This window comes from Chrysemys picta, chromosome 2 (genome assembly GCF_011386835.1).
Source record: "Chrysemys picta bellii isolate R12L10 chromosome 2, ASM1138683v2, whole genome shotgun sequence".
NCBI lineage: Eukaryota > Metazoa > Chordata > Testudines > Emydidae > Chrysemys > Chrysemys picta.
The window spans coordinates 284328428-284351434 of NC_088792.1; the positions used below are offsets into that span (position 1 = coordinate 284328428).

Consider the following 23007-nt stretch of genomic DNA (forward strand, 5'->3'; position numbering starts at 1 on the left):
TCGAGATAGGGCCAAACGACGGTTAGGGATAGAGCGCTGCACTTGGGCTGGAGAAACCTGGGTGCCGTCCCTCGCTCAGCTTTCCTGTGTGATCTTTGGAAAGTCACTTAATCTGCCCTGTGCCTCCATCCACCCTTCTGTACAATGGGGATAATCTGGCTCTATATCCCACGGGTGGTGTGAGGAGAGAATCCATGAATGATGGAGAAGTGGTCAGATACTCTGGTGATGGGGGCCAGAGAAATATCTGGCTGGCTGGCTGGCTAGATAGCTAGATAGGTTTTCCATTATGATAATCTAGTCTGACCTCCTGTCTGGCACAGGCTAGAGAACCTCAACCAACACTTTCAGCATCAAGCCCATAACTTCAGTATGAGCTAGAACAGATCCTTTAAAACAACATCCAGTCTTGATTTAAAGACCACAAGTGATGGAGAATCCATCATGTCCCTCGGTAAGTTTTCCCAGATGGATAGAACACCCACGAATTCTGAACCTGGCCAGGAATTCTGAAACCGGGCCCAAGGTTTGCAAGCATTTGCTGTCTCTGTAATAGGCCGAGCCAAAACCCCAGCTCCCCACTACTCCTGGATGTCGAGATCTCCAAAATCTGGGCCTGCGGTCTGCAGCCTGAGCCCATCCCCCTGTGAAAGTGAGGGGCTCAGAGAGCCCGCGGGAGCCAGATGTATTGTGGGCAACTCTGCTGCTCTCCATACCCCTCATAGTCAAAACCCCTCTTGGCATTTTATCATTGCCTCATGTCCGCCTACGCCCATCCCTTGCACTCTCCACGGCATGCAGAATCCTTTGCTTTCTGCTGTGGCCTGGTGGGTAATGAGTCGTGTAGTGCTCACTGGCTCCCCATTGCACTCGGTTGGTGAGCAAGGTACTGACTCGTCTCCCCAGGAGAGGTAGTAGGAGTTTTGCTACTTATTTCATTGGGAGCAGGACTTTGGTTTGTCCAGTGCTTTGGGAAGAACAGTGCTCTGTGACTGAGAGCAGATCCTCTTCTTGCTAATACTATTGTTCTCTGCCCTCTAACATGTTTTGGGGCACGTCCTGCCACTCCGTCATATTCTGATCACGACTTTCTTTTCCTTTTTTATCTCGCCTCTCTAGAACTTTGTCCAGATCATCAGCAACTTGCTGTCAGAGGAAAACCGGGACAAGTGGGAGGAAGCTCAGATGGTATGGACCTGCTACGTAAACATACAACCCAAATAATGCTGGCGCTCAGCCTGTGGCATGGGGGGGAGGGATTATGGGCATTTCCCCTTGGGTTGGGTGATCTCACCGCTCTGTGTGCCTGGCAGGCGTTGTACTCAATGGGCATCCGTTTCACCCAGAAGAGCTAGAACTCCTCCGGCCACTGCTAGGCAACACCAACACAATGCCTTGCAGTGAAAGAGGTGTGTCGGCTGAATGACCCTGCTTGGAGAAATCAGCGGCGACCAGGAAAATGGATCCTGCTAGACTTCAGAGCCAAGTGCAGTCCTGGCCCTTTAAGATTGCTCCCAAGTCTGAGTCCTGTATGAAAAGACTCAGGTAGGATTTTAAAGGGCCGGGATTGTGCTCTGCCATCTGAGCTAACACTTTGATTCAGCTCGAGCTGAGCAAGGGTTCATTTATTTGTTAGCTACCCTTTCCTCACAAGGTCACCTGGTGTCTCCCCAGGGATGCTGGCAGTTAGGGAACATGATGGGTAATTCGGCAGATAAAGCACGCCCTGTCTGGGCCTAGGCACTGCTATATGTCCCGTCTATGTCTTACCCAATCCTTACCCTGCCTCAGTTGCATTTTCTGCCTGTGCATGTAGGTGACTTACCCACTGTCCCTAACCTGGACTGAAAAATCCTCGCAGAGCTCACTGCTCAACAGTGCCGATCTCTCTGCAGCCCCGGGGAGCCGCATCAGAGTGAAATGATACTGCCTTGAAGGCAAAGGCTGTTTACAGGCGACGCTGACTGATGGCTCCCTGTCGGTACTAGTTCTTCCCTTGTCTCTTCCACTTTACTGCGTCTCAGAACACAATGCCTAGTGTGCCTGTGTCTCGGAAGCCAACGTCACCACAGGCAGGTCTGGTTTCTGACAGGTGTCCATCAGGTGGAGTGTATTCCACTGAGGAGATCACGAGCCATGGGTCACAATATGGCATCTCTTTTAGCTGCCGTGTTGGCCGGTGAACCCCCTCAGAAGGGGCAGCAAACAGCACAGGAGCGAGAGACGATTGCCCGGCACAAACATGAAACCTTAAAGATCAATTTTCTTCAGAATGGCCACTGTACTTCTCTGGCAGCTAAGGAGCTGCCGGTTTAATCCGAGACCCCCTACGTCAAGGGGGTGAGGGAAAGACTGTTGCATAAGGGGAAATGAAATGAAAATAAATAGCTCCAAGGAAGGTTTGTGCTGTTGGCGCGTAGCAGGCACTGAACGTTGATTGAGCTTGGAAGGGATTGGCTCCTCTGCCAGAGGTCAAAGGTGGGCTAGGTCAGTAATGGTGGGAAGACGTTACCACCTGACATCTGTTCGGAGGCTTCTCTGAAATGAGTCAGATAGGGGGAGGGGTGCATTACCTAGGTAAACGGGGTCAGACCAAGTATTGAACCGACCTCGAGACTGAGCTCACCTTTTGCCCCTCTAGCTGGTGTTTCCCCAGCATAGTTGGAAATTGATGACCCTGGTTGGTTCCAGAGGAGGTGAAGAACCGAATGCTCAATTTAGCAAATACGTGTCTACATCCACCTTTCAGAATAGTCACTGTGGAGTGGACTCTGCTGAGTTGTCATGACAACGCAGGAACCCTGTTGATCATCATAAAAATAGTTGCAGTTTTCTCACGGCTGCAGTTAGTTCCCAGTGGTTTTCCCTTATCAGCTTCCCTGTGTTGTAAACCTGGCTTGCTGGCCTCTGACAACTCCCGATGTTCATTCCTGCGGCGTGACCAGTCTGCACTCTCATGACAGCAGATGTTATTTTCTGCGCTGCTTTGATATCAATCAGAGGATCTTTCATCTTTTGACCACCTCCACTATTATAGACAGCACGAGGACCATGCCTAAGGGATATGGATGCCCAGTTCCCGTATGTTTGAATGAGAAATAGGATCTTGGCCTAAAACTTCAGTTCTAAATCCAGAGTCTGCTCTCCCATGAGCACCAAGAGGAGAATCACTGGTAATAGTGTCTCTAAAATCCTCCAACCGCTAGAGGGCAACATACATTGGATCTAGTCTCAGTCCACCTAGCGGAGGGGATAGGTGCAGGAACACACTATCTGCCATGCCATTTTAATACAGGACTTTAGCAACCATCTCTCCATTAAAAAAAAAAAAGAAAAAACCCAACCAACCTACCAAACAAACCCAACAACTCTTATATGGTAACACACATTTAGTGTCTTATTCCTTCCCCTGTTCTCGCTGCATATTCAGTGACAGCTCAGATGGAGAGTTTTCCCTGACTGTTTAACAGTATTCTCTTCCTACGCAGATCTATGGGTTGGCTGGGGATATTCCCCTCTAGAGGTAGCTCCTTGTACAAATGCTTGATCACTAAACTGTGCAATCAACCTATGATCGATCTAAGATGCAATTACTTTGATATCAAAGTACCAGGCAAAATTGTGACAGGGTATATAAAGAAAACAAAACACAATGGTCCTTATTTCTCTCCATTCTCCTGTGCATAGGCAGGTGTGAATTTTAAGTCTAGGAGTGTTTGGGGAGTTAGGTTTAGTCGTTGTAGGTTAGAGACATTGGCCCAGGGTCATGCCTTGTGTCACTAAACACAACCAGGCTTTGGCAAGGAGACCTCTAGCAGCTGGGGTCCTGCCACTGGGAATGATCCATGCTGTATGCATGACAGTCTAAGCCAGGGTCCTGCTGGAGGGCCGTGGTAGGGAGCAGCAGTCTCTCATGGAGGTAGGACCAGGCGGTTCAGAGACCAGTACTCCTCAGTATGAAGGCTCTCAACAGAGAACTGTACATAGGAAAGGGCCAGAACATCCCCTCCAACAACAGCTCATGGTGGCCCCAGTTTTCAGACATTGGCATCCCTGTGGGACATCTAAATATTCTGGGTGCGGGCATTCAAGGGGATACGTACTATATGGGCCTAAGAGAGGCGCTTCCCTGCCTAAATTCCGATGTCTGCTTCCCAGCTGGGATTTAGACATGCTCTTGGTGTACCCAGATTTGAGGAATGTGCTCCCCGATTTTTGTAACAGCAGTGCTCGAACAGTGGTATTGCATCCTGTTTCACAGCTGTGTGAAAACGTTCCCTTTGCTTAGTCTGGTGAGTCTGGACCGGCCTAGCTGTACTCAGTCCAGGAACAGTGGTGCGGGCAAGGACTCTCTGGACTCCCTCTCTTTGCTCAATGATTTCCAGTCATGTTGACTCCCAGAGCTGAGCACAATATTCCAGGAACCAGATCCCCCCGAGTCCACGAATTGAAGGGGAGTTTTGAATGAGTGAGGCTCTCAGGGTTTGCCTCTGGGCGCAGACACTCCAGAGCTTGCATAGAGCAGATCTATTACCTCTTTGCCCCATCACGTGATGGCGCTGCATGTGCAGCGCCAAATCACATTGGCCTTGTTGGTGGACACATCAGGCCAGCTCCTCCAGCGGATGTAAATGGAGCACTGCTGAGTTACACCACCTGAAGGTATGGCCTGGCATGTCTCATTTGCTGGCCACGTTAAGCTAGCTGCAGGTCCTGGGAACCTGTAAATGTCTGCTGTGGCTTTCCCGGGCCAGACTGGTGGGTGGATAAGTAACCTTGAGGAAGGAGGGTAGGTTGGTAGGTCACTATCAGCACCCTCCCGTTGTGGTTTTGCCCTCCCGTTGTGGTCAGGACTATTCTCCTCCATGGCCATCAGCTGCGTTTTCCCAAACCGAATCTTATACTGTCATTTCCTGTCCGTGTTTCTATCTCCTTGGATCATTTCTCTGCCCCCACGGTTGTTCACTACTCCGCGGTACTCCAGCATGAGCAGAGAATGCTTCCGGCTCTCTGTGTGTGGGATAAGCCTGGCTTGAACCCTGGCCCTTGGAGAGGCCCAGGGTGAGCTCATTGCTATCTGTGCCACTAAATATTTGACCTCTCTTCATTGGGTTTGCAGATGGGGCCGAATGCTAAGGAGCTGTTCAGGCTTGTGGAGGATTTCATTGATGTCATTGGATTTCGCATGAAAGATTTCCGGGATTCCTACCAAGTGACGGACAATCTAGGTGAGTCGGTTTGGATTCCGCTCCCCTCCCCTGCTCCACAGGCAGATTCAAACCAGGCCGTTGCTTTTTGCAGTTTTTATGAGCTGGCTGTGAGCCTGGGGAGGGGAAAAGGCTGGCCAGGGGCCGGGAGGGAGCAGCGACTTGTTCTCACGTAAGAGGGAGGGAGGGAGCAGATGCAGCCCGGGTCCTTGGGCTCAGGCTCCCCGCTGTTACTCTTAGTGGGAAATGTGCTAACTTGGAAGGCTTCTGGGGTAACGGGAGGTGAAGTGAAGCAGGGCTGTCCTCGGCTGTCAGCAGAGCTCGCGCTTCTCTAAGGCCGAGGGAGGCTGGAGCAGGCAGGTCAGCTCTCCCGTCAAGAATCAGCCGCTGTAAAGGATGGGACTCCAGGCCAGTGGACCAACACCAGTAACAGAAGCAGTGTTCTGGTAATGCCTAGAGACCTCAGCTGAGATTGGTCCTGGTGCTAGCCCTGGTACATACACATGGGAAGAGGCAGTCTCTGCCCTCATCAGTTTACAAGCTCAGTAGATGGGACGGGCAAAGACTGAAGGAAAGGAAGGGTTGTTCTCCTCACAGAGCGATGAAATAACTTGCCCGGGGTCCCAGAGGGTGTCTGGCAGAGCTGGGGATGGAACGGGGCTCTCCTAAGTTGCAGCCCACTCATTCAAACCCAAGACCACCCTTCTTCTCTCTGCTCCCTCCAGAGTTTATCAAAGGGATGGTACAAGCGTCTCAGGCTGAGTGCTGCATTCATGCTCCCCAGAAGGCAAATATGTTCTCTGTGTGTCCCACCCAGGTGTGATGGAACATATGGTCCAGGGCATAAAACATCATTGGTCAGGCTAACAGCTCCATTCACATCAGTACAAACCCAGTGCCATCGCTAGGGTCATATGGCTGGGAACAAGGGCAGCATTTGGGTTAAGGTGTCTTGAGTTTAATCCGAGGGTGGAAGAGGCTGAGGAAGTATGGAGGAACAGAAGGATGCATGGGGATCCTGCTCAGTGAACAGAAACTCCAGCTCCACCTGCCTACTGCTATCACCTTGCTTTATGTACAGACGTTCGCTGAACAAATACCTTCTGCCATGCCAGAGATCCCAGCTCTCCTGGACAGGATCTGGCTAAAGCTTCCTCTGCTTTCATCCACACCCTTGGCCACCAAGATCACAAAGCCCCGTATGCTCACAGCTCATCCCTTCTCAATCCCCAGTCGCCTCAACTCATGGTAGGCAGGGAGAGACATTTCCCAGAGCCCTGCTTGTTCTTACCAGCACCGTCCCACCAGCTAAAGAGGGGTTTGCCCCAAGGTGCTCCATTAGCCAAATGGGCAAGGAGGGGCTTTCTCTGAGACAGTTCACGCACGGCCTTGACCTCTCTCCAGGCTAAAGGAACGCCATCTGTCTGGTCTGAGCTCCCCCTTGCACCGTACATACGACATGGAGGGCCGCATTTTCAAAGAGCGGAAAATCCAAAATTTTGGGTGCTCGTTGTCTCTGAATGGTCAGGGACTGAATTTCTACTCATAGTTGCACCAATGCGAATGAAGTTATTGGAGTCACTCTGGAGTCACACTGGTGTAAATGAAGTCAGTTTACTCTGGATTTACACCAGTGTAAACGAAGACAATGGAGTTACTCTGGATTTACACCCGTGTATGTGAGAGCAAATACTGACTCTTGCCAAGCGCCTGTCCTGCTAGTGCACCTACAGGTTTTTCAGTGGTGGAAGTGTGAATATTGAGCGGGCCATTTGGGCCTTGCTTTACTCACTGTTTCTGTTTCTCCTCAAGTCCTCAGCATCCACAAACTCCCCGCCAATGCAGCCACTGACATCAGCTTCCCCATGAAAGGCTGGAGGGGCATGGTGGACTGGGCCAGGACCTCCGAGGACAAGGTCACCATCTCCAAGAGCATCCTCTCTACGGGGCTGGCAGGTAAGGGAGTGCCGCTGCAGCATCGCTGTTCTTCAGCGTCAAGGGGGCGTCAATCATTTACGCTCTGTCCGCAAGCTCTGCTCTCAGCTAGCGAGTATCTGCCCAAGAGGAACTGGCCCTGAACGCAGCTCTGAGCCTTAAAGATGAGGCGTAGTTTAGATCCAGTTCTGAGCTCCCCTGCAAGTTCAGGAGATTCGTTCACGTCCCGGATTTGGGCACAGATCCATTACTAGACACAACAGCTTCTTGCTTAGAAAACAGCTGGAGGCAGAGCCAAACCCCAGAGCAGCAATGCACCTGAGGCACATTGCAGACAATAATAACCTACTCGCTCCACTTAGTCTGAGAGGAACCTGATGCGCTGGGTTCCAGGCGAGCCATCAGCTGGGCAGGACGTCCCCTCCCAGTGCAGGCTGGACCCTGAACTGGTTCCTTCCAGCCCTCAGTGGGGGTTGTGTGTTGTTTTCTCTCTGGTCTGCGGCATCATTTCGGTGCCGTTAACCAGCGCACACAAAGACGCTTCTCTGGGAGCGAACGTCTTGGCATTTGGAAAGGTTTGGGAGCAGTGTTACCAATTTAATGATTTGTATTTTTCATGAAAATAGGCTCCTAGTGCCGAGTGGCAATGGAGGGAGTTTTTCAGGGGGAGGCAGGGAGGGAGAAGAAAAGGTTGCCATTCATCGTGCGGCGGATATGTAACGTTCCGGGTTATTAGCTTGGCTGGCTCTGGCGGCCGGGCAGGCAGGCAATACTTGGCCGCCGGATGAGCAGTGGCCGTGTAGCTGGAGTGATGTCTGTGCCTCTTGTGTGTAATCCTCTGTAACCACACATCAGCTGCAGGAAAGGGGGCATTAATCACTCGGGGGTCATTTGCTCCGCGGCAGTCTATTATCAGGCCCAAACAGCATGGGGAGAGAGAGGGGGAGCAAACCGAGCAAATCCAGCCTTCGCTTGAGCATAAGCCAAGCCATCCTGAATCTCAGCTCTTAAAGGAAAACTGCAGGGCTCAGATCCTAGAGCACTCAGCCAGGGTCTGATTCTGTAGCTACTCCGTGGACCATCTGTTAGCTGCAGCAAGTCTTCTGAGGTTGGGATCAGCTGCAAAAACATGATCCTGTGGGGTACTGGGTGTAGACGCCGCTTACTGAAGTCAGCCTCGGTTCTCAGTAAGCTCACGGGGCTCCTCTTTGCGTGGAAGGTGTTCGGTTCTTTGCAGGCCTGGGTCCTAAATATTTAAGACTAGTACTTCAATAAAAGGAGCCTAAATTGTGCCTGCAATGGGGAGTAGCCATCACCTTGTCCCTTTCTCTGTAGCTGTGCCCAGTGTGGGTTGGCTTCATCAGTGAAAGCAGGCAGTTTGCGCTTTCTTCATCAGACGGCACCGTCCTCTGCTGAGGCAAAGGCAGGAGACTGTCCGAGTTGTTGACGTGATCCCTTGGCTTCCCAGTGCACCTTTCACCCAAAGATCTCCAAGCACAGCCATTCATGAAGCTGCAGAGTCCGTCCCATTGGGTAGATCAGCATTAGAACCACCATTCTGCTGATGGGGACACTGAAGTGCAGCACAGTTAAGTGAGTGCCCCAAGGTCAAGCAGGGAGTCAGTAGCAGGGGAAAGACTAAATCCAGAACTGCAGCTCAGGCTAGGAAGAGATCACTGCCTTGTAAACTGCATTACGTCCTTTACAACAAGCACAATAAATGGTTAGCTACCCCAAATTAGGACTTACATTATTATTCTTTTCCATCCCATCCGGAGCTGCATTTCCTGCGTCTTATCCTGTAGCATCATATTAGCAAAAGACGGTCCTTTTCGATATCTTACTTGTGCGGGAGACGCGTTTTACTTCTTTTTAACGCCCATCTCTTCTTTGCAAATGCATACGGCAGGGAGAATACCGGGGCACAGTTTGTCTCTATAGCAGGGGTGGCCAAACTGGCTCGTGAGTGCATGCAGCTCTTTTACTGGGGCTCGGAACATCAGCAGGAGCGAGCCCCGGCAGGCACCTCCCAGGGGGCTGAAGCCCCAAACCATGGCAGGCGCGCCCCGGCTCTTGAACTTCTGAAGATTGCCATATGCGGCTCGGGGGGTCAGTAAGTGTGGCCACCCCTGCTTTATAGAACAACCGCTTTGCAGCTCACTAAAATAAAGACCCCGGTCTTCAGCGGGTGGGAATTAGTGGTTGGCTTCAAGGGAGCGATGCTGATTTAGTTGGGGATTGGTCCTGCTTTGAGCAGGGGGTTGGACTAGATGACCTCCTGAGGTCCCTTCCAACCCTGATATTCTATGATTCTATGATTTACGCCAGCTGAGGAGCCGACCATAGAACTTTAAAACCGGCCATCCGTCATGCCTGCAAGACACAACTAGAGCCGGGCATGCAATCTTCATAGAAGTGTAGGACTGGAAGGGACCTTGAAAGGTCATCAAGTCCAGTCTCCTGCCTTCACAGAAGGACCAAGTACTGTCCCTGACAGATTTTTGCCCCAGATCCCTAAGTGGCCCCCTCAAGGATTGAACTCACAACCCTGGGTTTAGCAGGCCAATGCTCAAAAATCTTCACAGCTCTGTGTGCAGGTGCGCAGCTTCCAGTGACTGGGCTACTGAAGAAAGGATAATCAAGATAAAACACTGTGCCAGGCCAGGTAACCTGTTGGTGTAATTTCATAGACTCATAGAACATCAGGGTTGGAAGGGACCTCAGGAGGTCATCTAGTCCCACCCCCTGCTCAAAGCAGGACCAACCCCAACTAAATCTTCCTAACTAGGCCAGGCCTTAAAAACCTCTAAGTACGGAGATTTCACCACCTCCCTAGATAACCCATTCCACTGCTTCACCACCCTCCTAGTGAAATAGTGTTTCCTAATATCCAAACTAGACCTCCCCCACTGCAACTGGAGACCATTGCTTCTTGTTCTGTCATCTTTGCACATAAATAAGACGGAGCAGTTCCGTCGCTAAAGTCTTGATAAAGACCCAAGAAATTCAGACCCGAATCTCATTTACATGACAGCCTCTTTGCATGCCCAGAAGGGTGTACATGAGAATCAGGCCCGTGGGGTTAAAGTTTTCTGCTCACCTGTGATATCATGCGAGTGTGAGAGCCTGGGGTATGTGTGTGGGGGGGTCCTACCACAAAGGAGGGGAGGGGGATCTTGTCTGTGTAGGGATCTCCAGGACCAGGCCAGAGAACAAATAAACGTTTGTACCCATTAAGTTTCTGCTCAGATGTAGCATCTGGTTTTCAGGGGGGTTGTTGCTTTTCCCAGCTGGGTTGTGCGAGGGCAAGTGACGTGCCCAGAGGTCACACAAACGAGTTGGAGGCTCATCTGGGATTAGAACTGAAGGGCCTGCGGCCTCTTGGCCTTTTTGCCCCGGCTGTGCGGTGTCAGATAGCATCAGGGTCCATCATGCCAGCGTGAGGGAGCCAGCCCAGTGGAGCCGGGCCCCGCCATGCGGCGTTCGTGGCTCTTTCACCGACGGCGGCGACATCTTCCGGAGAGAGAAGAGAACAGCCTGATGTCAAGTGCAGAGTCGTGCGGGGATGGAGACGGGTCTGGGTCAGGCAGGGGCTCTGCAGCCTGTGGGTGAAAATCTCCCACGCTCAGCTGCTGGAGTCCTCCTGGTACAGCTCGGCTCCCTGACGGCTCGTCGTCGGAACTGATCTGCGAGGGCTAGCGACCTTCTCCTCCGAGCCGCTCTGCGGATTTGCTCGCGGAGCCCGCCTAGAGATCTCCGGCGGTGAACGAACCGCTGCGTCCACTCAGCCGCTGCCAGGGTGGCTGCTGCTTCCGATTAGACTCCCAGCATGTGCCTCCTGTCCTGGCCTTGTCAGAGGAATTAGCTGGAGTTCTGAACAGTCCAGTCCGGCTCAGTCCAGTTAAAGCTCAAGGCCTATACACGGGCCTCGGGCCTGTGTGATTATAGAGGGTCCGAGCCGGTGAGGTGCTGAGCGCTGCCTGTGGGGTGCTGAGGGCAGCGGAGCCTTGTCCATGACTTTGAGAGCCAGGCTAGGCCATAGGGAGCCCCTATGTGGTGAGAGTAGGTGCTGCGGCTTGTGGGAGGGAGGCAGGGAGAAATTCAACCTGTCCCAGGCTAGGCACCCACTGCAGCAGCCCCGCTGAAACTAATAAATGGCACCTAGGCCTTGCCTGGGCCCTCAGCACAGGGGGGAAATTTCAGCCTGTGGGGAAGTGAAGATCCGAGGAGACGTGTTTGGTCCTGCTTGAGTGCAGCAGCCTCCACAAAGACCCCCTTCCTGTTGTGTTCATTACTCCCATGCCCTGTCTCCTGTCTACCCCCACTGAATGTGTTCCCACTGAAGTCTAATGCTTGCAGGATGGGCCCAACATAAACTACCCTCGGGCCCTGATGATGCTTTCACCGTCCCTGATCGTCACAGTGCTGTTGTCTTTCTCTCCCTTCTCTTTGCCACTTTGCAGAGACAGATGACTCGTCCGTCTTCGTGGTGGGCACCGTGCTGTACCGGAACCTGGGGAGCATCCTCTCGCTCCAGAGGTAAGGACACCCTTATCTTTCTGGAGCCCCTCAGCGCTCGGACAGCCCCAAACCCGCTTCTTCGACTGGAAATTAAAGGGGCCAGGCAGGACCTGAGCAGTCAGTGGAGCTACTTGCATAAGAGGGAGAGGATTTGGTTCTGCAGGGATAACTTTTGGGCCACTAATAACTGGTGCTGCACGTGAAGTTGGCTCAGTCCAAGCTCATGCTTCAGGGCATAAGATGATCACTTTCAGGGTGGTCAGGAAGATTTTTTCCATTTTTGTGCAGGAATGCACATCACGTGGCCAGCCGCGCCAGGGAGGGCTTTCCCTTCTGCTCACTGAAGCACAAAGTAGTAGCTACTTCCTGAGGTGTTATGCTCCTACAAAGAGGCAGGCGAGAACCCTGCCCTCTCAGCGAACATCTCCTCTGGTGCTGAGATCATGATGGGCTGCAGTTCCCTGGGATCATAATTCCTTGGGATCTGTCTGGATGAGAAATGAAATAGCCCTCCAGAGAGACACAAGCAGTGGGGACACAACACCCGTGTGAGATGGACACTGTCCCTGGCGCCAGCGCTGGGCATCATGCAGCACCTGTCACAGGTGGAAAGAGCTGGCGAATGAACCCTCAAAACCCACTCATCAAATGAATTCTCAAATCTCTGCCTTGTTGCCCAGACTCAGGACAGCTGCAGGGGAGGCCAAAGAGTTAATAGTCCCTTCTCTCCCTGGCACGCTCCCTATTTCCTCCTCGCAAGGAGGTGCTGAATGCTCCCGCCTCCCTGGATCTCAGCGGGTGCTAAGGGCATTCAGCATTGGGCAGGATCGGGGCATATGTTGCCAGAGCAGAACTGTGGCATCGAAATCCCCTCCCCACGGCGGATTTGTACCCAATCACCCCCACTCTCCCTCCCCGTTGTGAGGCATTTCGGGTCGCCGTGTTCCTGACAGATCTGGGGCTGCATGCTCAGGAAAGGAGCTGCCTGCCACACGGTGCCATTCGAGAGCAGTACTGCTCAAGACGGGCTCGGGGAGCGGAGGAGAGTGGCACGGATGGCTGCACATGTCTGCAGCGTTCCAGGCCTCTGCAAAGTGCCTCAGGGCGCTGAAGCCTTTGTGCTCAGCAATGGCTTTTCTTTTCCTCTCTCTCTCTTTTTTTTTTTCTGAGGCTGGTACTGAGGCAGTAAATTAAGCATCCTAAGGCACTTTCTAAATCTGTTCTGGACTGATTAGCGTGAGCCCATTTACCATAAACACCAGGGCATCTCTCCTCGCTGATAATCGTTGAAATACCTACAGATTTAGCGCTGGCAATGGCGGGTGGCTAGTGAATTAGAATTAGTGAGCCAAGGGACGGTATTCTGTAATATCTTCCATTACAGCGCTGGGAATGAGACTGGAAGGGCAATAAACATCCTGGATGCAAAGGATTCAAAGGTATTTCAGCGTGCACTGGCTGAGTGGTGAATAGGCGCTGCTAACCGGCTTCCGCAGGAGTTTCTGCCAGGGCATTCTCCCCTGGGTCCTGATTTATGGCATTGCTTAATTAAGGCCAGTTTTCTTTAAACAATGCACAGCCCTGAATCTCCTGTGACTGTGCAGAAGAAATGCTGGATCGGAGGAAAAATCCATCATTCCTCTGTCCAACAGGGATGTTGCAAGGAGATGGGAGTAGCCCCAATAATGTACTTAATCGTGCAATACAATACTATAGGGTAACGGTCTTCCTGACCCCAACTGGTGATCAGTCTATTTCCTGGGAGCAGGAGGAATAAGGATCAGATTTTGTTTTCAGTAACACTGGTTTAAATCTAGAGTCACTCCATTTAAACAAAAGGAGTCACTACAGATTTACCCTGGTAAATAACAATGGCTAGTCTTATTCATGTATGGGTCTCCTCTCTATTGACTTGCCTTGATCATCTCCTGCAGCAGTGAGTTCCACAGGTTAATCACACATCGCATTAAAGACATTTATTTTTAACTATGTTACATTTCTTCTTTGATCCCACAATTCTTGTGGCCTTAGAGCTGGGGAAGGATAGCTCAGTGGTTTGAGCATTGAGCTGTTAAACCCAGGGTTGTGAGTTCAATCCTTGAAGGGGCCACTTAGGGATCTGGGGCAAAATCAGTACTTGCTCCTGCTAGTGAAGGCAGGGGGCTGGACTTGATGACCTTTCAAGGTCCCTTCCAGCTCTAGGAGATCCACCCTGAGAGAGGAGTGACATTCCAAATGGAGGCCCTTGGTATCAAAGCCACAGTCTGGAGTTGAAGGGGGTGGCAGGACAGAGGGAGTCAAAGCGTTAAAAGTCTGACTCCCCCTTCTGCCCCCCGTCACTCCAGAGTAGAAACTGGCTGCCCAAAGCCTTTCCTCAATAGTGATTGGGTAAATAGAAAATGAGACCCTGATGAAAAGCAAATGATTTAAAACATGCCTGGGATAAGTGAGAATCAGAATAGGGAAGGAGTGTTCCCTAGTGGTCAGTGCAGTGATGACTGGGAGTGTCCCGGAATCTATTCCCAGCCCTGCCACCATGGGCAACCAAATGTGGCTGTCTGCAGGTAGGTGCCTATGTGTCACCTGAGCCCCACAGCTCCCGGCTAGTACATGGGGACCACGATTCACGTCTGATTTTACGTGCCCAACTCAGGACACCTTAAAGGGGCCTGATTTTCAGAATGTGCTGAGCACCCATCCTCCGAGAATCAGGCCCCTTTATGGCATCTCCAGTGGGGACCCCCAAATCACTAGCCACTCCTGAAAATGTCAGTCTAGGCACCTAACATTAGACACCCCGGGCTGAAAGTTTGGGCCTCTGACTTCTCATCCAGTCCAATGAAAGCTATTACCTCACCCCCCTTGTCTCTCTAATTTCCCATCTATCTGAGGATAACATTGTACGCACCCGTTACCCACGGCGTGGTGAGGGTTAACGGGTTCAGCGAAGGGCTTTGAGATCCGGGGATAGCAGGTGTTACTGAAGTACCAGGAGAGGGGCTAATGCAGCCACCCGAGTCCGTGCCAGGGAGTTGGTGGGTTAGAGGGTCCCTTGTTATCCATTCGTGCTGCCGGGCCAGTGCTCTCGTTCCAGAGGGAGCTCAGTGGAGCTGGCAGGGGCTCCAGAACACCAACGAGGTGGGGTCTGTCAGCAGGAAGTGCATTGGATGCTGACTACATGGATTGGACCGATTCCACTCCTAGCGTACTGCTATGGTCGTAGCTGGGCTTATTCCAGGTAGCCCAGTGGGTCTCTCTCTGTGTAACCGTCTCCGTCCTCTCTAAAGTGCTGGTTTCCTTCTCTCCCCAGGAACGCCACGGTACTGAACTCCAAAGTCATCTCGGTGACTGTGAAGCCATCTCCCCGCACTCTGCTCACGCCCCTGGAGATCGAGTTCTCCCACCTGTACAATGTAAGTCCCCTGCCCTCGGCGTCAGGAGTTACGTTCTTGGTTTGGGTGTCGGCGATAGCGTGAAGCCGAGCAGGTCTCTCTGGGGGGGGATGGGCTGTGAACATCACCGCCAGACCCTTTCACGTCTCCTAGCCCAGGCTTGCAGGTTACAGGCCTGACACAGTGAAATCAGGTTGGCGTTGGTGTCCTGCTGTCACTCCCTCCTCAGTGATTGTCCTTGGGAACTTGGACTGCACAGTGAAACTCACTACAGGGAACCCACTTCTCTAACCCAGAAGGCAGGCGATGTAACAGGGACTCGGGAGACAGGGCGTCTCATCCCAGGATTTGATTCCGATTCACCATGGGACATGGCAAGTCACAGCCTCTCTGGGCTGCGGTTTCCCTGCTCATAAGATGAGGCTAATGATACTGACCGTCGGAGGGCAGAGGCTTTGTTCATGAATGTTTGCAAAGTGCTTTGCAATTCTCAGGCAATGCTAGAGAAGTGTGGATCGCTGTTGTCATTGGCACCTTAAAAGCAGGTCCATTGCCAGCTCAGGATATCTGAGTCAGTCCTTGGATGCATAGGAAGAGTATTTACATGTCTAAGAGCCAATCTGTGCCTCCAGTCTCCCAGTCTGGATGTCCTCTTCCAGCCCCCGCATGGGGAGGAGTTTCGAAAGCGCTCAGCATTGGCCTGGCTCGAGCCCTGATGCAGCCAATGGTAAATCTCCCATTGTTGTCAGCGGGCATCGAGGGCATGTGGCATCTCGCCACAGGTTCTCCCCCAGGATCAACTCATACCACAGACACACGGTCCTGCTTCCATTGCAGCCCATGGGAGCAGGACTGAGCCCAGCGAGAACAGGCAACCCTGCAGCTCCAACAAAGGAGGGTCGGATGGGATTCTGAGTGGGGAGACGGAGGGGGAGATCTATCAGACAATGAGCCAAGCTCCCTGCTTGATGCTCTGATGAGTGTGAGTGTGATCACTAGGGCGTGGTACATTCCACTTCTCCCCTGGCCCTTGAGCCACAGCGGAAGATGGCCATGAAGAAAGCAGAGGTCTATGATGGCATGTTTGAAACACCGCTGTGTGTTAATGCCATGTTCAATGCCGTGCCCGTGTCAATTCTGTAGATGCCCTGTTGGCAGCACAGCCGTAATCTCCTTTTCTTTCCCTTCCCACCCCTTTCTTCTTCCTCTCCTGCCAGGGAACCACCAACCAGACCTGCATCCTGTGGGACGAAGCCGATGTGTAAGTCCACTGGTTTTGATTTGTTCTCCTCACCTCTGGAGCACATTAGCTTTGGGACTTGGCAGGGTGGGTCTGTTTTGGGAGGCAGCTGATGAGGTGTCACTGTCTCGGGCCCCTCACTCTCACCATTCATCTCTTTCCTGCGTCTGGCTTTGTCTGTCAGCTTCCTTGGCAAGGGAAGGCGAGATCTTTCTCCCACTTCCCTCAGCAATTTCCATTCACATCCTTGCAAACGGGATCCAAATAAGGACCTGCCGCTAGGCCGTTGCCTTCTTTGTCAGAAACACCGTTGAGATAAGTCGTATATTTGAAGGCTGCAGATCACTTGTTTCCAGGGTGTGACCCAAATTCTGACACACCGATGATCTGCAGAATGCTTCCAGTCTCTCCACCGATCTGTGTCTGTCACCACGGTGTGAAGTATCCAAGCAGTGATGAGAAGAGCTTCCCGCTACCAGAGAGGCAGTTGCATTTACCATGGGAGCTTTGGGGACTGGCCATCATTTTGCAAAAGCGGCTTCGGATTTTGGGTGCCTCTATTTTTGGGGTGCTCAGGATGAAGAATGTTGAGCCTGGATTTTCAGAGGTGTTGAGCCAGAATTGTCGGTGCTCAGCACCCTCTGAAAGTCAGTGCAAGTTGGGCACCGGAAAGGTCCAAAATTAGAGGCCACTTTTGAAAATAAGGCTCAATATATGGAAGTAGGTGGTGCATTGGTCTGGTGTGGTGGGATGATTCCTATGAGGAATGCTGTTATCTGGAGCCCTGTCCGGGTCTCTCTTGGGGTCTCCTGATGTGCTGTTGATCAGCTAAGTGAAAAACCTGATAGTTGCCACAGGGAATCGGGACTGACAGTTTGGGAGAGGAGATGTCAGTCAGAGCAGCTTTATCATAAGAAGTAGCTGGTGAAAAAATGTGAATAAACCCAAAAAGGATCAGAAATACCTCACTTACTGGCACTTTTTGCCATCTCTCTGGTTTATTTTTGTGTCTCAGTCTGGGGGTCAGTTGGTTTCATTTTCTGTTTATAGTCAGTTTCACTCCTTGGGTTCAAATGCACAAAGCTCTGTATTTATTATTATTATTATTATTTATTATTATCATCATCTTGAAAACAGTTCTGATCTTCCCCCTTTGGCTCCATTAAGTCACTTATACTTAGGCACATTTGTAGCCGGCGGATACACTTGTTGTTGGACAATGATTAGCACAAATGAATACACAGGCTCAATCTGATGAACGCAGTGATGCCTTCAGGCATGTCTGTGAAATCACCCCAGTGTACCTCAGGGCAACCGGGAGCCGCAGAGCTAATACCAAAGGTTGCTCAAATACATGTGGGTAGCCCCTGGTGTTTGCTAAGGTGCGATTGTATACGCTGTTCACTAGGGGCTAGACTGAGCCAGGGGCTGTCTGTAGCTGTGATGTGCCAGGAGGAGCTCTGGAAAGGATCCCTACTTCAGAGCCACAGTTCCTGCCTGCTCCCCTCTTGCTGTGGAGTGAGGTTACTTCACCCCTCTTCACTTCCGCCCCTCTTCACATGGCCAGCAAATAGGGACGGGGCCGAGCCCAGGCCCCTCATTCTCTCCGCCCCCTCGGCCTCTCCCCACTTGCTCTCAGAGTGTGAACCATATCCTGAGAGCTGCAGCTGCTCTCCACGCCAGGCCTGAGGCTAAGATCCAGGTGTAAACCACACACCTTCTGGGGGTAGTGTTCTGTCCCCTCTAGTGGCACCGAGACCACTTAGAGAGATTAATGAGTCTGTTACAGTCTTAGCTAAGGGCCACAGGGCTTTTAGCTCATGCATTTAGCTCTAGAGGTCCCGAGTTCGATCCTGGTTGCCGTCGACCGGGGTCTGTTGGTGTTACAGGCTGAGCAAGTGCACTGCGGAGTCTTGTTCCCCTTCAGCTGAGCAAGACAAGTGCACCGTGTAGCCCTGATGTGACGAGAGGGGAGGGCTGCGGTGGCGTTTCAGTTGACTACGCTCCTGGCAGGCTAGCAATACAACCTGTCGGCATGGCAGAGGCCTGACCGACCCCATGCGGCTGATCCTGGAAAGGGCTGCAGCAGGGCAGGTATTGTGTTGGTTCCGTTACTAACCTGGAGGCTCACGTGACAGGACCCAGGAATAGAACGGGACAGAGCCAGGGCAGAGCTGGACATTGGAAGGGGGGGGGACAGCGGAAGGCAGCCGACACGGGGGCAGCGTTCAAGGTGGTATGGTTATCTCAGACAGCCTTTGGGGGTCTGGCGCCCTGGTCCAGCCAGGTGCTTCAGATCACTGCCCGCAAAGTGATCAGACCAGAACAGCTCGTTCTACTGCCTATCCTGTCTCTTGTCAGCCAATACGTTAGCGGTGTTTTCACTCCGAAGTCCTCAACGCGCCGCCACACCAGAGGACGTGCCGTTAGCTCGGAGCTAAGCAGGCGCACTCTAGGTGCTGACGTGGTGGGGGGTCTGTTATCAGTGCTATAATTCCAGAACCTCAGAAAGATCTGTTGCCGTCCGTCTGGAAGATTGTTTCTCAGGCTCTGGTGCGTTGTGTTTTCATCCAACGGCATTTAAAATCCAAACTGGTTCAAAGCGCCAAGAAGACTGCAGCTGCAGACTCCACTGGAGGAAATGCCAGGGCTAGATATGTTTGTGTGCGCTCTGGCAGAAGGAGCTGTGAAGCTGTTTGCATAACGTTTTCAGGCGGGTTTGCTGCCCTTGATGATGCCTGGGAAAGTTTCTGCAGCAGGAGTATTCTCCAAGTAACCCATGTCCTCTTCTCTCCTTGAGGCTTGACCCTTCACCCCAAGCTTCAGCTGAACCTCTGAACTTCAAAGGGTTCGGACAGCTGTTTCTGACAATGGTATGGTTTGCAGCAAAGACTCCTGCATTCTATCCCTGGCTCTGCTAATGAGTACATAGTTCTGTGACCTCAAGTTAATACTTCCAAAGTTAAGTGCCTGTTCATGTTAGAGGCAGCGTGTACTGGGTCTCTGATAACGTAGCAGCACCAAAAAGGTTAATCAATCTACTGTGCAGTCTAGCACTTTGATTGTATTTTTGATCAAGCCCAAGAATTGTTTTAAAGGAAAAGAAAATCCCAATAGCAGCAGGGGGTGAAATTCACGCTGGTGCAGCTGCGGCCACTGATGCTTTCCGGTGCATAGACTGCAGCCGGAGCAGGCCCCATAGACTAAAGGAATCACACGGTGTGACTGCTTCTCTTACAGGCAGTTGGTCATTGATTGTTGATGGGTGGCCAGTGGTCTGAGTTTGGTTAGGCGCATACTTTGGGAAAGGTGGTTGCTTTCAGTGTGGTAGAGTCATGGTCCGTTGGTGTGAGCACAGAGCTCAGAGCCAGGCAAGCCTGAATTCTAACCCCGCCTCTGACACAGAGTCTCACTGTAGGCTGGGACAAGTTGCTCCCCCTCTGTGTGAAATAGAATGGTACTGGGGGGGTCTCACAGGAGCGCTGTGCAAGTTTGAAAGTATAAGGAGGGTTTGGTGGTAAATGCACTGGGCTGGGCATCAGGACACCTGGGTTCGATTCCTAACTCTGCTAGATACACCCTCTGTGACCGTGGACCAGTCATGCAATCGGTCAGTGCCTCAGTTTCCCATATGTGCAATGGGGATAATACTACTACTTCCTTTCTGTCCCCCTTTGTCTGTTCAGACTGCAAGCTCGTGAGGGATCGGGACAGTCTCTTAGCATGTGTCCTAGAGTTCAAGGCCAGAGGGGAGCACCAGTCTGCAGGCCACCAACACCACCCTGCACCCACACACTATATGCAACAGCCAAAATCAGACCAAAGTATCACAGCCCACAGGAGACTAGACTGTTATGTGCCACTGCAGAGAATAGTAGGGACCGAGGTGCACCTGAGGCCCCTGGAATGGCAGGAGAATGATTAAGTGAAATATACCCAGATAATCCTGCCAAGTGGCCTTCCCCCCGCACGCTGCCGAGGATAGCAAAAAACACCCACGGTCACTGCCAGTCTGCCCGATGGAAAATTCCTTCCTGACCCCATGTCTGATGATGGGTTAATGTCTGTGCCCCACCTAGCACCAGGGGGCCCTGATGTCAGTTAAGGCCTCTAGGTCAGGGGTGGCCAACCTGAGCCTGAGAAGGAGCCAGAATTTACCAATGTACATTGCCAAAGAGCCACAGTAATATGTCATCAGCCCCCCATCAGCTCCCCCCACCCTGCTCCCAGCGCCTCCCACCCACTGGCAGCCCCACCAATCAGCACCTCCCCCTCCCTCCCTGCACCTCCTGATCAGCTGTTTCGTGGCGTGCAGGAGGCTCTGGGGGGGAGGGGGAGGAGCGAGGGCATGGCAGGCTCAGGGGAGGGGGCGGGAAGGGGTGAAATGGGGTCAGGACCTGTGGCAGAGCCAGGGGTTGAGCAGTGAGCGCCTCCCGGCACATTGGAAAGTTGGCGCCTGTAGCTCCAGCCCCGGAGTCGGTGCCTGTACGAGGAGCCGCATATTAACTTCTGAAGAGCCGCATGTGGCTCCGGCGCCACAGGTTGGCCACCCCTGCTGTAGGTGCTATTGGAATGTGAACAATAAGTGTGACCCACAAGGGCTCTTGTCTTGTGTAAATTCCTTTTTAGTGCTCACGACCAGCACGCTAGGGGAGTTTCAGGGGTACTGTGCTGGCTGGCCTGGGTGATCAGGCTGGACAGACTTCTTCAGCTGCCTGCCTCTCTTCCTCCTCTCGGATGTCTTCGATCAGCTGGGAGTAACTTGGAGGACTCTCTTGCCTCTCCATTAGCCGAAGCTTGATATGGATCTGTTCATTATATAAAATCCCTCGAACTTTGGGCTGTCACGTAAGAGCCACTTCTGCCGTCCCCGCAGCTCTCTGTAGTAGCTTCTCCAACCCCTGTAAACAGGCTGAGACCTTCTCATTTCTCTGCTGGCTGACACTGGAACTTAAAATACAGGCGCTCAGCTCCCAAGGGTGTGATTGACGGCCAATCCCCCAGGTATCGCCCCCCCAGAAAATGCCCTTCACTTAGGAGAGGGGGCTGACTCAGGATGGGGCTGCACAGCGTTTTCCAAGCTTTGCTCACATGTCAGGATTGGGGCAGCTGGTCTTTCGTTGGCTAAGAAAGTGGACAACTCCAGGAGGCTGTGGGGCCTCGCTCCCTGAGACTGCCAGCTTCCACTCCTATTTCACTTGGCACTTGTGAGGGTTTCTCTGCTATTGGCAGGTCGCATACTGCTGCATGGCACCATCCTCGCTCCTAAACATAAACTCATGCGCCTTGCGCCTCCCAAAACACCCTAGAGCTATGTACAGGGTGGTTTTGACTGACTCCTCATTGTGTGCCCCTGACAGCCCTGTTGTTAGAAGAGATTTCATGGGGTCTATCCACATCCTCTTACACCAGTACTCCAGCAGGGGGCTAGTGGGTCTGATCGACTGGTCCTGCTTTGAGCAGGGGGTGGGACCAGATGACCTCCCGAGGTCACTTCCAACCCTGACATTCTACGATTCTATGAAAGCCCATGGAAGGAATTGGAAAGACTCCTCTTGACTTCGGTGTACTTTGGATCAGGTGTTTAATTTGCCAAGAAAGAAAAGGCAGAGAACGATTCCCTGGGAGGTGTTTTGCTGGGGAAGAAAGGTATGCTCCTGACCAATGTAAACGCTTCTGCTTCCCGTCACGTGCACAGGACTTCCCCTGGCTTCAGGGCAAAATCGGCAGGAGATGAGCCTAGGGTGACCAGACGTTCCGATAAAATCGGGACTGTCCCGATTTTGAGGCGTTTGTCCCGCGTCCCGATCAGAGTACGGTCGGGACGCCATTTGTCCCGATATTTTGTTTCCTGGTCTTCGGCGGCAATTCGACGGAGAGTCCTTCAGTCGCGGATGGTCTTCGGCGGTATTTCGGCGGTGAGTGCTTCTGTCTTTGGTGGCAAGGTTTATTAACCCCTGCCGAAATACCGCCAAAGACCGTCCACGACTGAAGCGCTCTCCGCCAAATTGCCGTCGAACTCCCGGATGGGTGAGTGTAAAAAAAAACGCCCCCTCACCCCCCCACTCCCGCCCCCGCAGTGGTCTTGATATTTTCCCCTTAACATCTGGTCACCCTAGATGAGCCCCCCTAGAACTGTAGCCTAGGGACTGCTCATGGGCAGGGGAGTTAAAACATTCACATATCACTGATCTCCAGCCTCCTTTCACCTACCCTAGACGCTCTAGTCATGGGCACGTAACAATGCAGAGCGAAAGAGAGAGAGAAAGAGGGAAGGCCTGATTCTGAGGGGTGCTGAACACCCGGCATTGCAGCTGGAATCAATGGGAGCAGTTGGTGCTCAAAATCAGGCCAATAATATAGGGAGAAGGACAGACACCGAAAATAATTGATAGATATTTGCAGAATTGCAGTATTTAGTGGCGACACTTTGAGTACCTTCCTCAGACCTGAAGAAGAGCTCCGTGGCGCTTGAAAGCTTGCCTCTTTCACTAACAGAAGTTGGCCCAATAAAAGACATTACCTCACCCACCTGGTCTTTCATAGATAGATAAAGAGGACATGTATAGGGATAGGTAAGTAGGTTCATAGATTGAGGGGTTGTATGCGGATAGATATGTAGCTAGCTTGAGGAATTCTTTGGGGATGGATAGGTAGATAGACAACCATCTCTTTCTGGCAGATGCTAGTCTTACATCATTACCCAATGTTC

The 23007-nt window shown here is 52.1% G+C and overlaps 1 protein-coding gene across 7 annotated transcripts in view; it reads left to right on the top strand.

The window, feature by feature from the left end:
- Positions 1–23007, top strand: part of ADGRB1 (adhesion G protein-coupled receptor B1) — a 380951-nt gene that overhangs the window by 220171 nt on the left and 137773 nt on the right. For all 7 annotated transcript variants that reach the window (XM_024102700.3, XM_065586325.1, XM_065586324.1 and 4 more), the window contains 6 exons: positions 1120–1188; positions 5120–5228; positions 7020–7163; positions 11606–11681; positions 14974–15076; positions 16273–16316. In XM_024102700.3, the coding sequence (XP_023958468.2) occupies positions 1120–1188; positions 5120–5228; positions 7020–7163; positions 11606–11681; positions 14974–15076; positions 16273–16316 (545 nt within the window). The remainder of the gene's footprint in view (positions 1–1119; positions 1189–5119; positions 5229–7019; positions 7164–11605; positions 11682–14973; positions 15077–16272; positions 16317–23007) is intronic.